General features: G+C 36.3%; 1 protein-coding gene across 7 annotated transcripts in view; it reads left to right on the top strand.

Annotated features, from left to right (window-relative positions):
- LOC150103239 (adenylate cyclase type 2-like) overlaps positions 1-14,606 on the top strand; it is a 457,038-nt gene that overhangs the window by 175,918 nt on the left and 266,514 nt on the right. For all 7 annotated transcript variants that reach the window (XM_090397822.1, XM_090397825.1, XM_090397827.1 and 4 more), the window contains exon 8: positions 6,142-6,269. In XM_090397822.1, the coding sequence (XP_090253948.1) occupies positions 6,142-6,269 (128 nt within the window). The remainder of the gene's footprint in view (positions 1-6,141; positions 6,270-14,606) is intronic.

The following is a 14,606-nucleotide window of genomic DNA, read 5'->3' on the forward strand; positions in this document are numbered from 1 at the left end:
TGGTTTGATTCCCAGGTATTTTACTTCTTTTTGCCATGGGATATCAGTGTTGAACATCGTGACTGCTCTGTGGTGGGTTGCTTTCCTTCTTGCAAAGAGTATGGCCATGCTCTTGTTGGTGTTGACAACTATCCTCCATTTCTGAAACCATTCTTCAAGATTTGATGCTGCGTCTTGTAGTTGTTGTGTGGCTAAGTGTGGTCTGAGTGATCTGGTCAGTATTGCCATGTCGTCTGCATAGAAAGCCATGGTGGTTGATGCTGTGCTTGGTACGTCTGAGATGAAAATGTTGAAGAGTAGCGGTGATAGGAGGGAGCCTTGCAAGACACTTGTTGTGGTGCTTCTCATGGAGGATCTGAGGCTACATAGCTTAACTTGAAATTTTCTGTGTTTCAGATAGGATTCTATTATTTTTACGAGGTTTAGTGGGTATGTTGCAGCTATTAGTTTGTGGATGAGGCCTTTGTGCCATACTTTGTCAAAGGCTTTCGCCACATCCAGGAAGATTGCACCTGTGTGTTGTTTCCAGTTGTATCCAGTAGTTATGAATTCTATTAGTCTGTGGACCTGTTGGGTTGTGCAGTGGCCTTTGCAAAATCCGAATTTTTCTTTTGGGATTAGGTCGATCTTGTTCGTTTCGTTTAGTTGGCGGTTCAGAATTATCTTTTCTGCAATTTTTCCCAGATTTGATAGGAGGCTGATAGGTCTGTAATTCTGGAGGAATTGAGGTGCTTTTCCTGGTTTGTGGGTGAGGATTACATCTGCCTGCTTCCAGCGAGTGGTGAAGTAGTTGAGTCTTAGCATTGTGTTGATGATAGCCACTAGATGCATAACTGTTTTATGGGGGAGTGCTTTTATGGTTTGGTTTGAAATCTCGTCAGGACCTGGAGCTTTTCTGTTGTTGAGGCTCTTGCTGATTTGGTGTACTTCCTTTGGCATAGCATAGCTTGTATTTTCTTAGCTGCTGGTTTGATGGAGTGCACAGCAGACATGCTTGTGTATTTTTTCAATGAATTGCAAGTCTGCATGAGCATAGTTTGGGCTGAATTGCAGTTCCAGGGCATCTGTGAAGGCTTCTGCTTTCTCATTGTCTCGGTAGGCTATGCCCCTTTCTCCATGGATTGGTTGAATGTTAGGGTGGTCGCTGCGAAGGACTTTAGTCATTTTCCACAATGAGTTGTCTTCGGTGTTTAAGGAGCTTAACTTCCTCTCCCACAGCTGCTTCTTGTGATTTTTGATCGCATATCGGACTAGGTTTGTTGCCCTGTTTAGCTGTTGTCTATCCTGTGGGGGATAGTGTTGTATGGTAACGGCATCTGATCCTGTTTTTGCTGCGAGTGAGCTTTAGGATCTCTTCTGGGAGCAGGTTGGCTTGAGCTGGAAAGTGATACTAAAGTTGAAGTAATGCTGAAGTCATATTTCCATATACAAGTAGTCAAAAGGTGTCACACATCATTTCTAAAATACTCTGTATTAGAGATGGATGTTGCAAGTTTTTTCACTTGGCTATACTATAAATTAAAGATGCTAAGAAATTATGCTCTTGGTTTCGTCCTTTATCCAAGTGTAAGCAAAGTTTGAGCATGAAATCACAGTTTTGCCTCATCAGCAAACAGTTGTATATTACCAGTTAAATCCATCCCAATATCACTAATAAAGAAGGTGAATAACAATGGTTTCAAAACAACCCCTGTGGCCCACCACTAATGACTTGATTCTGTTGAGATAGTTCTTCTCCCTCCCCTTCCATACACAACTTGCTGATACCTATCTGAAAGCCAGCTGCCTATTTTACTTACTAATCTATCATCCAATCCCATCTGCTTCAGTTTAGTTACCAACGTATGGTATGGCAGCCTATCAAAAGACTTTCCAAAATCTAAGCATACCACTATATATATGCATCTTCCTTGTCTAATACATTCTTCATCTTGTTATAGTACATAAGCAAGTTGGTAAAACATGACCTACCTTTATCAATCTACTTTTGATAACTATACTTCTAATCCAAATTTTTCTAATACAACCTTTCCAATACCTTAACTACAACCCCAGTTATACAGATCACTGTATAAAGTCTAGAAGAGAAGTAGGGTTAAAAACTTGAGTTTCCAGAAGGTGGGTTCATGCTTGCCTGTGTGATTTATTTAGGAAATAGCTGGAAAAAAAAGCTTAGATATGGTTATAGCGAGAAACATAATTCTAGTTGCCAACTAGAATCAAACATATAATGGTCTACTTTGGGTGTTGCCACAAGGCTGCACAAGCAGCAATAATAATGATAACAATAATAATATTAAATTGTACATATTTGGTCTGATGTATTAAAATAAAGAACTTTTATTATTAAAAGACCAGAAGATTATTATTATTATTATTATTATTATTACCACGGGCTACTCCAGGAGTCCTTAGACTCATCGAGGGAGGCCCTAAACATCATGTTCACACAGCTGTTCAACATTCTCACAGTATCTATAATACCTTGCCTTGAACTCGCTCACTGTCATAGCACCCACAACAGACTCTGGCAGCTTATTCCACTCATTTACCACTCTAAAAGTAAAGAACCCAGCTCTAACACCCCTGCTAACCACGCTCTTGCCCAGCTTCCATGGGTGTCCCCTAGTTCTCCCACCACCAGTCCTGATCTCAAAAATATCATCTGAATTAATCCTATAGAATCCTTTTAGCAATTTGAATGTCTCAATCATATCTCCCCTTTTCCGCCTATCAACTAGTTTCTGCAACCCACAAATCTTCAACCTGTTCTCATATAAATGCTAAAATATACAAAGAGCCAACAAGTTTCACTAGCCACTGTCTAGTATTTTCAAGGCTGAACTGGTGTGAAAACAAATGCATTAAGTTACATTTAAAACATACACTTTATAACTGTTAGGCCGTTACATTTGCTCATTCGTGTTTGATGGAGTGCATGTGTTCGAATGCTTCAGTCAGAATCCGGTACATGACCACGTGTTGTGTAGTTTTTTGCATATTGTAGTTCTGTTGAAATGAGAGAGATGATAAGATTTTTCCATATGTCTTTAAGAATAATACCCTTGATTTCTATTTAAATTATTGCCTGTGTGTAGTACCACAGCTGCTTCTTTTAAAGTTCTGTGTCTGTAGTCATTCTCGATGTAAGGCATAGAACTGTTTTTCCAATCTATAACGTGATTTGATGTTGAGAAATGATGAGCTAAACCAGATGTGATGATTCTATTATGATTGACATCCCCCACATGTTCCTCCTGTCTTATTTCAAAACTTCTAGAAGTCTGACCAATGTAAGAAAGGCCACACGTGCATGGAATTTCATATACTCCAGGACATTTGAAGAAAGGTACCTCATCTTTGGGTGATCTTAAGATTTGTCTGATCATGGTAGTTGGTTTAAAAACCACTCTGAGGTCATGAGCTTTTAACATTCTCGCCAATTTTGTGGAAACTGAATTAATATATGGAATGACAGCTGTGGACACATATTGGGGCACCGTAACACGTTGTTGGTGGTTGTCTTTAAATAGCCATTTTTTTAAAATGTTAGAAGGGTATCCATTAAGAGATAGAATGTTAGCTATTAGTGACAGTTCTCTCTGTACATCTGCTTCTTTTGAAATAGACCTTAAGGGTCTATTACGGAGCATGTGAATGATGCTGTGTTTTTGTGATCTATGATGGTTGGATGAATAATGTAGATATCTACCTGTATCTGTGGGTTTCTTGTAAATGGACAGTTGGATATTGTTATCTTCTCTCCTCACTAGGATGTCAAGAAAAGGAAGTTCTTTGTTCTTCTCTAGTTCTATGGTGAATTTGATCTTATTGTGTAGTGAGTTGATTTTGTTCAGAAACACGAGAAGGTTTTCCATGGTATCCTTCCAGATGATGAACACGTCATCGACATATCTCCACCAAATTGACGGTTTTGGTAAAATGGTGGAAAGAATATCCTTTTCGAGTTTTTCCATAAAAAGGTCTGCACATGTTGGTGATAGGGGCTACCCATGACTAGACCTTCCGATTGTTTGTATACAATGTTGTTAAATTTGAAGAAATTTGATTTCAGGCAATGATGAAACAACTGTGTGATGTCTTGAGGGAAAAGATCTTTCAGAATGTTGACTACCTCTACGATCGGTACATTAGTGAATAAGGACACTACATCAAGACTAGCCATAATGTCCGTTTCTGATATTTTAATACTCTTGATTTTTTCTACAAATTGTTGAGAGTTTTTAATGTAGGTCTCTGTGTGCCTAATTGTTCCTTTCATTAATTTTGCCAGATGCTTTGCTAGTAAGTACGTAGGTGAGGATCTTCCATCAACTATTGGACGAAGAGGTACGTTTTCTTTATGAATCTTGGGAACCTCATAAAGAGCTCCAAGATTCATAAAGAAATTTATGAAGATGAAATTCCATGCACTCTCAACAATTTGTAGAAAAAATCAAGAGTATTAAAATATCAGCAACGGACATTATGACTAGTCTTGATGTAGTGTCCTTATTCACTAATGTACCGATCGTAGAGGTAGTCAACATTCTGAAAGATCTTTTCCCTCAAGACATCACACAGTTGTTTCATCATTGCCTGAAATCAAATTTCTTCAAATTTAACAACATTGTATACAAACAATTGGAAGGTCTAGCCATGGATAGCCCCCTGTCACCACCATGTCATCATCTCTCTCAGTTTAACAGAACTACAATATGCAAAAAACTACACAACACGTAACCCTTGTTCAATGCAGTACTTATATAATGTGGTTTCGATAAAAACACGGTCTACAAATTGTAGTAACCCTTAATCTCTTCATATATTTTTCACCCCATGAATTAAAAATCAAATTTTATCTTCGTTAAATTTGTATCTGCCCATATTGCACATGTAGTTATAAGTAGCGAATTTATATTAGGGAATATTAGAAAATACCTAATTAGGAAATTTATATTAAGAAATACCCTTTAGCACGCATGTGCATCAATTGTTTACTGTATAAGTGTTTATTGTTGAAAATTGTCTTCTTTTTCTGCCAGGAAAGTGCATTAAAAATCATGTGTTAATCTCAAGCTGAGCACTTTATTTTCTGGTGAGTTACATACAATATGTAATGCTTTTTAATGTAAAAATTTTATTTTTATAGTAATGGTAATTTATAGTAATTTATAGTAATATGCTTGAAAATGAAATGAATTAATTTAGTATTCAACAAATCAGTGAATTAATTGATGGGGAAAAAGAAATTAAATGAGGAGAAACTGGTACAATTAATTGATGACGTTAAACTGAAAGGCAGGGAAAGTTCTGCTGAAGATTCTGATTGTGCCGAAGATTCCGTTTAAAGAAATTAGGAGAAGGGTTGGACTTGGCAAGGGTATTAGGAAGTTATTTTACGGATAATGATGCCTCATTGGAGTGCTCCGGAAAATTCACAAGTCAATTAGATATTTGTTTAGCTCATATTATGAACTTAATAAAAAAATTGCAGCATAGTGGTAAGCAAGGTCTTATTACTGACTTCTTGATAACTAAACAGCCGAAGTAGGCAATGAGAATTATACAAATGATGTCCAAGAAATTTCAAGTGATGACGATGTCTGGCCACTCATAAATAAAGAACGTTGAAATTTTCATTTTGAAGACAGTGATGACGATTAAAATACACTTCATTTTATTTTGCTTAAAACATTTATGCATTATGTGCAATGAAGTTTGAGTACAATTTGTATTTTTTTTTTATAAGTTTATACTATGTATTTTGTTTCATAGTTTTGTTTTCTTAACTTATATGAATTAACTGAATTAAATAAAAATATTTTTTGTTGGATGTGTCATTGTTGTTTATATAATTTAAAAAAAAAACGATTTCGGAACATAACCCTACTTTTTTCTGTGTGATCTGAGTCTCACATAATGCGATTTATATAATGCACTATTTCTGTGGAACCTAACATCTGCGTTATACGAGGGTTACCTGTAATCCCATTCATAGTTTAATAAACTATAAAGAAGATTATTTCATTGTTGATAAGTACTCATTTTCATAATGTATGCAGCAATATTTTTATATTAAAATGACAACTGGTTATCTTAAGATATATATTTGTTAATCTACTTTGTGCTTTATTTCAGAAAAATAACTGCACAAGGATTAAACTGTTGGGTGACTGCTATTATTGTGTTTCTGGAGTGCCTGTATGGGATTGTATGCATGCTGACAATTGTGTTCATATGGGACTTGATATGATTGAGATTATAAGGTAACCTCTTAAATAACCTTTTTACTTCATGTTCTCATGAGCTGATGTTATTAGTTACACACAAGATACTTCTCTGTTGTACTGAGATGTATCTTGTGTGTGTGTGCACGTGCACAATACTAAAAACTCCTTGAGTCCTTTGATGTTTGCAAATGAATTTTTCATCTCTGTCATGGTTTTAGGACAGTATATTTGACAGATTTAGCATCTGGACAAAACTCATCATAAAAATATAACAATAATAGTATATCACAGTAGATTTGCTTAAACATGTAACAATAATACTCTCGTTTGTTTAACAAAATATAATCCTTTTCACATTATTACATTAGTCTATGCTTATGTTACCCAAATATTTTTCTAAATTTTAATGGATAAAAATCACGAATAACATTATTTCAATAATTTCTAATGATAATCTCTAATACTTTCTATGGCTCACTTATTAGTATACTCAACCGTTTTCTTCCAAATTAAGCTGTGATTTATTGGGTCTCCAGTATTGTCACCTACATTCTATTCTTCTAATGATTGCAGAGGAATTGTGTCTGCAAAGTGTGGGCACATGTTTTGAATCTGTGTGGTGCAAAGTGTGTTGAAATAAACAGGTAGTTTATCTGATAGGATGCTGTTATAGGCCAGGGAATACAGAGAATACTGATTGTGAAATGCTTAGGCAAATTAGTTGGGCATGTAAAAAAGAAGATGATCATGATGGGAGACTTTAACTAGAATATAGACTGGAAGGAGGAGATTGTGTGTGTGTGTGTGTGTGTGTGTGTGTGTGTGTGTGTGTGTGTGTAGGAACAAGGAGAGTGAGTTTGTGGAATTTCTGAGAGATAACTATCTTAAGCAGCATGTGATGGACGTAACTAGAGGCTTTAATGTTTTGGATTTGGTGATAACTTCACAAGATGTAGTTGTTAATGAAGTGTTGACACTGCCGCCGATTGGTGAGAGTGATCATGAGATACTTGTTTAGGAAGTGATGAAACAAGAAAAGGTCACCGCCAAAAATGGATACTGTGGAACTGTAAAGCAGGTGACTATAGGAAGCCCTGTAGTCACCTGCTTTGTATGTATTGCTTGGTATGCAGTCATACATTGCTCAAATGCAATGTATGACTGCATACCAAGGGTTAAGCGAGTAAATAGAGTAGGAGTCAAATAGATGTAATACAGCAAAATCAAGTAAGCTGTGCTGGAAAAGAAAATTTTATGGAGGAGGTACAAGACAGTTGGTGGTGATCAGAATCATGAAGAGTATAAAGTGCAAGCTAGAAAGGTGGTGAGCATGGTAAAGAAAGAAAAGGTGCAGTATGAGAGGAGATTGGCTAGTCAGACAAAGTTAACTCAGTGGAATTTTTCTGCTACATGGCAAGCAAGATGAAAAATAATTATGCCAGATTAACATTGGTGGATGGTCATGGCAGCAGACTAACAGCTGCAAAGGATGTAGTGGAATTATTGAATGAACACTTTATCAGCGTATATCATACTGGTGCAAAGATCCGGTGCAGTATATAGAAGAGAGGCAAGTATTAAGAGAATTGGAAGTGAAAGGAAACAGAGGAGTATCAAATGTTGTTGTTGGGTTATATGTGAATAAGGTTGTGAGAATGGATGGCATATCACCATGTATTCTTAAGGAATGTGCACCACAGTTGGCTATGCCCTTCACCTGGTTATTTAATGAAAGTCTTGCAGTAGGTATGGTTCCTGGGAATTGGAAAGAAGACAAAATAGTATCCCTCCACAAGCATGGTTCCAAGACAGAAGTCTCCAACTATAGGCCAGTCTGTATAACTGCAGTTGTGGCCAACGTGTTAGAGCAGGAATCGGCAACCTTTTCAGACTCACAGGCCACATTCAACTTTTATTTTTAATAATCGGACTGCAAGCATTTAATTAAGAGAAAAAAAATTGTGAGTGAAAAAATACTTAAGTTATCAATTTTTATTATATCAATTTTAAAAAACACAGAAATATTTAAAGTACCAGGTATGAAACAAGCATGAAAATGACTCAATGAAAAATTATTATCACATAAAAACAAAGTAATATAGTTTATGCATCACAATATGTGTGTCTCCTTGCTTAATGTGACTTTTGTGATTGTTTTCTCTTGGCCAAATTATCTATATCCACTTTACAACCTGAGGTGCAAATTCGAATTGAAGCATGCAAAGTACATCAGTCAGGTCGAGAAGAAAATTTATTTTTTTTAAAACTCATGGCAGAAAATGCTTATTCACAAATGTATGTGCTTCCAAATACAACTATCATCTTCTTTGCAAAACTGATTAATACTTCAAATTTTTTTGGTAAGCATCGATAAAATATTTGGATATTTTCTAACGAAATTGCATTCTTCAATGTTTCATTGTGCTGTAATTCCAAAACTTCCATCTGTAGTTGATTTGGTATGTCATCAATGTCAATATTAAAAGTGTTCAAAAATAATCGCATTTCGACTATTTTTATGAAAATCAACAAATCTTGTTGAAACTTCCGTTTGTAAATCTTCAATAATACCAATAAAAGTTTCCTTTTGTTTGTATTTCCAAGTTGCACCAAGTATAGGTATAAAATTATTTTTAATTTATTATTCATATTATAAAATATTATTTAAATAATTCAACATAGGGCCACATGCCATGTAAGTATGGTCAACCTTTTATGGGCTGCCAAAAACGCACGTTTATGTCACATGCTTTCCGTGGGCCGTGGGTTGCCGACCGCTGTGTTAGAGAGAGATTGGTTAGGAATAAAATACAGTATTGAGTTGATGGACATAGAATTCTTTATGTGGTTCAGCATGAATTTGTAAAGGGTAGGTAATGTTTTAGCATTTTATAATAGGGTAACGAGTGTGTTAGATAAGGGAGAATCATATACAGTGATATTCTTGAACTTTGCAAAAGCGTTTTATAGATGACCATATGATAAGATGGTATACAAGCTGAAGGATGAGAATAGATAATATATTGGTTAGATGAATTGGAGATTGGCTCTCTGAACAATACCAAAAAGTTGTGTATGATGGAGCAGTTTCTCAAAAAAAAAAGGAGGGTAACCAGTGGCATTTCCCAGGGTTCTGTTCTTGGGCCCCTGCTTTTTAACTTGTTTGTAAACAATATATATCATGTGGACTGACTGGTGATATTCAGTTATTTGCTGCTGATGATGATGATGATGTAAAGCCGGGAAGAATTATAGGTAGCTCTGCTCATGTTAATTCCTTTCAGGAAGATTTGAATAGACTTTTTACTTGGACAAAAGAGTGGGGTTGCAGTTTTAATATTAATAAGTGAAAGGTGTTGCATTTTGAAGTGCAAAAATATAAGGCTGTGTACTATATCAATGGTGTAATACTGCAGGCAGTGGATGAGATTAGAGATTTGGGAGTGATGGTTGACAATAGACTGAAGTTTAGAGAGCATATTGTTAGTGTTGCAAATGCTGCACATCGCAGTGCTGCTAAGTACTCTAACATGTAAGGATAAGGATGTGGTTGTGCCACTTTATAAGCCACTGGTCAGACTACACGTGGAATATTGTGCTCAGATCTGGTCATCTGGTTTTCAGTGTGATGAGGAGACATTGGAGAGGGTCCAGAGGCGAGTGATTAAGACAATGTGAGGACTTTGGACTGCTGGCTATGGAGAGAGGTTGAAGAAACGTGGATTGCAGAGTTTGGTGGATAGGAAGAAGAGAGGTGATATGATAGAGATGTTTGAGTTAGTGAGAGGATTTTATCAGATTAATCCAGAGGGGATTATAAAGAGAGAAAAAGGTGAGAGGGAAAGAACTAGAGGTCATTCTTTGAAGTTATGTAAAAGTGTGGTGAAGAGGAGTGTGAGGAGTAAATTTTTTACATTTTTTTTTTTACCAGAACATGTTGTTAATGCAAGAAATGTTGAGGATTTTAAAATTCTATATGATATGTTGTCAGTTGAATGAATCTTCCATGATGAGTCTGTTTACTCCATGGAGGGTATAATAATAATAATCCAAACTACATTAATTCTCCTAGATTTTGGTCTTCCAATTGGTCTTTTTCCTGCCATTCTTATATCATCAAACCACCTGCTTTTCTAATCTTTGTTCTTCTTTTCTTTTTAGGTGACCATATTATTATTATTATTGAATCCTCCATGGAGTGGGCACTCATCATGGGAGGTTCATTCAGCTGACAACATATTTATTATACTGAATCTTAAAATTCTTAACACTCCTTGCTTTAACTACACATTTTGTTAACTGCTTTCCATTCACTACAATTCTCCATGTAAAAAATCTCCTCACACCCATCTTCACCACACTCTTACATAACTTCCAGGGATGGCTTGTGGTTTTTTCTCTCTTGCCTTCTATTCTTTTTTTTTTGTAATCCCATCTAGATTAATCTGATAACATCCTCTTACTAACTTAAATGACTATTATATCACCTCATTTCCTCTTATCCAGCAAACTCTGCAATCCACATTTCTTCAACCTCTCTCTCTCTCTCTCTCACCATAGCCAGCATTCCAAAGTCCCGATATTGTCTTAGTCACTCGTCTCTGGACTCTCTCCAATGTTTCCACCTCACATAGAAAACGAGGTGACCAAATCTGAGCACAATACTCCAAGGTCTGACTAGACAGTGGTGAACTTAGAGTATTTAACATGTAGGGACAATTATCCCTACATGTTACACTACTTCTTATAATAGCAGCACTATGATGTGCACCTTGCGATATGCCCTCTAAACTTCAGTCTACTGTCTGCTGTCACTCCCATATCTTGAATCTCAGCCACTTCCTGCAGTATGGCACTCTCAATATAGTACACAGCTTTATATTTCTGCACTCCAAAATGCAACACCTTGCTCTTATTAATATTTAAACTACAATCCCACTCCTTTGTCGAAGTCAAAGGAGTGGGGTTGTATTCAAATTTTCCTATCTTTTCAAATCTTCCTGAAGGGAATTAACATCAGGAATGCTACTGCAGTACAGAAATACCTCATCTTTGCATCATCAGCAAACACCTGAAATTTGCTTGTCAGTCCACATGACATATCATTTACAAACAAGTTGAACAGCAGGGGCCAAGAACAAAACCCTGGGGCATACCACTGGTTTCTATCCTTTTTTGAGACACTGCTCTAACATACAAAACTTTCTGGGGTCATCCAGATCAACAATTCAAGTAACCAGTATTATTATTATTATTATAGGTATCTCCATGGAGTCAGAAGACTCATCGCAGGAGATCCAAACTATCTAAACAGTATCCATCATATCTCCTCTTGAATTCATTTACAGATGAAGAACTCACAACTGAGTCAGGCAATGCATTCCACTCGTTCATCACCCTCCAGACAAAAATCTAGTCCTCACACCCTTGTTAACCACACTTTTCCTTAATTTCCAGGGATGACCTCTTGTTCTTCCATCACTATCACATAGCTGAAATATTTCTCCTCCGTCAATCTTATAAAAATCTTTTAGTAATTAAATGTTTCTATAATATCCCCTCTTCTCCACCTATCAACCAACCTCTGCAATCCACAAGCTCTCAATCTATCAATGTAGGGAGCATTTTTACATCACTCACCAACTTAGTCACTCTCCTCTGAACCCTCTCCACAACCTCCTCTTCTCCAAGGAATCCAAGTGACCAGACCTGAGCACAGTAATCCAAACGTGGAAGTATCAACTTTATAAAGGGGAATAATAATCTCTTTATCTCTGGATGTTAGTGTGTTTCTCAATAACCAATTAATCCGATGCAATTTTGGCAATGTGTCCTCTAAATTTCGGATCCTTTCCACCATCATCCCAAGATCTCTTATTTCTTCCACCTCTGACAATAAATTCTCCCCAAGCATAAATTTTGCATCTCATCTTTCTTTCCCAAATTTTAAAACCTTACATTTCGCAACATTGAACTTTCATCCCCATTCCTGTACCCAATAACTCAATTTATTCAAAGTCTTCTTGTAAGGCCCAACATCTTTTCTATTCTTCATAGCAGTGTATGGAAGAGAGTTAAAGGATGTTTGAACAAAGCAGCATCAGAAATATATATGCAAGATCAGGAGAATAAATTGGGAGAGGTTAGATGGATAAGTAATATCATTAAGTAGGAACTGCAGAAAAAGAGAAAATGATGAAGAGGATGTGTAGGTGATTAGCTAATAATAATAATAATAATTATTATTATTATCCTAAAACACCATGGATTTACACACTCATCTAGGAAGTCCATTTTTTCATACACACAGCTCATCATACTGCACCTTAAACACATTAAAATTCTCTGCAGACACCATGCTTTCAGGTACTGGATTCCAGTCATTCACAATTCTCCATGTAAAAAATCCTGCTTCTCACTCTCCTACTCACATTATCCTTATACAGCTTTCAGGGATGATCTCTTGTTCTCCCCCCAATCTCCCACCATCTTATGAAAACCTCTTCACCGTTAATCCTATAACAACCCCTTACTAACTTGTACTTCTCTATCATATCACCCAACTTCCTCCCACCCACTAGACCAATGGTTCTCAAAGGGTACGCCAGGGCACACTGGTGTGCCCTAGAAGATTTCTGGGTGCGCCCTGTGGTATTCCTAAGAAATATGTGTCCAGATATAAAAATAAATATAGTTACTCTATTATACCTTTTCATTACGGATATACCGCTTTTTTTTTGTCAACACATCATTATTATGTTAATTAAAAGCATTTTTTCTTGCAAAGAGAACAAGAATATGGTTTATTCTTGTTGTGTATATTACTTATTTTAAAAGTATTGGAAGTGGATGTTATGTGCATATTACTTATTTTCAGATAAATACACCAAAATAAAATGGATAGATTTCTCAAAAAGAAGCATGATATTGAAGAATCAGATTCTGGAAGTGAGCAAAAGTTAAGTGCAAGTAAGAAAGCAAAATCACAGCCTACTCACAAATATAATGGAAGTTATTTAAGCTTTGGTTTCACTTGGACCGGAAGTGAAGATCATCCTTTGCCACCTATGTTTAGTATGTGGATGTAAAATGACAAATGAATAATTGCTTCCTAGTAAATTGAGTAAATATTTTAAAACTATACACTCTAATTTACAAGATAAATCTGTAAGTTTTTTCAAGAGATTGTCTGAACAGCAAACAAAAGCAGCAAATTCTTTTAAAAGTATAATGACTGTTTCTGATAAAGCTCAAGTCGTTTCTTATCAAGTCTCAGAACTGATAGCAAAAAATATGAAAGATCATACTTTAGGTGAGTCACTTATTTTGCCTGCATGCAAAAAAATGGTCACGACAATGCTAGGCAATGAAGCAGCAATGAAAATAAGCAAATTCCTCTGTACAACGATACAGTTCACAGGCATATTATAGAAATGTCTTCTGATATCGAGAAAATGTATGCAGTAATAAACTTCAGTATTCAAATTTTGCATTGAAGTTGATGAGTCAATAGACATTACCAACAAGGCACAACTCTTAGTATTCGTCCGTTTTATTAATGAAGATCAAATAGTAAATCAGTTTCTTTTTTGCAAAGAATTAAGTGTGTCTACAAAAGGTGAGGACGTTTTTAACATTTTGAATAGCTATCTTGATAAATGGCAGTTAACATGGAAGTCGTGTGTAGGCATTTGTACAGATGGAGCCCCTTCCATGGTAGGCTGTGTTAAGGGTCTTACATCATTTTGTAAAAAAACAAAATAAGAATGTTATCATACCTCACTGCTTTCTTCATAGGGATGCCTTGATGGCAAAAACATTGGGAGAAAAATTAAGAGAAGTTTTAGATCAAGTTGTTCAGATGGTAAACTTTTTTAAAACAAGAGCTGTCAAATCATGTTTATTTGAAAAGCTTTGTATCGATATGAATTCACAACACAGACGGTTGCTTTTACACACTGAGGTGAGGTGGCTGTCAAGGGGGAAAGTACTTACCCGTGTACACGAGCTACGACAGAACTTCTTGCGTTTTTTGAAGAGATGAAACAATTACATTTTTGTAACCTCCTTCGGTGCGAATTTTGGATTGCCAGGTTACAGTATTTGGCCGATATATTATTATTTCGGGTGACTTCAGGGAGTCCTTAGACTCATCGAGGGAGGCCCTAAACATCATGTCCACACAACTATACGACATTCTCACAGTATCTATCATACCTTGCCTTGAACTCACTCACCTTCATAGCACCCACAACAGACTCTGGCAGCTTATTCCACTCATTTACCACTCTAAAAGTAAAGAACCCAGCTCTAACACCCTTGCTAACCACACTCTTGCCCAGCTTCCATAGGTGTCCCCTAGTTCTCCCACCA

The sequence above is a fragment of the Typopeltis vanoorti genome, chromosome 9 (assembly GCF_054136105.1).
Source record: "Typopeltis vanoorti isolate ZY-2024b chromosome 9, IOZ_Tvanoo_1.0, whole genome shotgun sequence".
Classification (NCBI taxonomy): domain Eukaryota; kingdom Metazoa; phylum Arthropoda; class Arachnida; order Uropygi; family Thelyphonidae; genus Typopeltis; species Typopeltis vanoorti.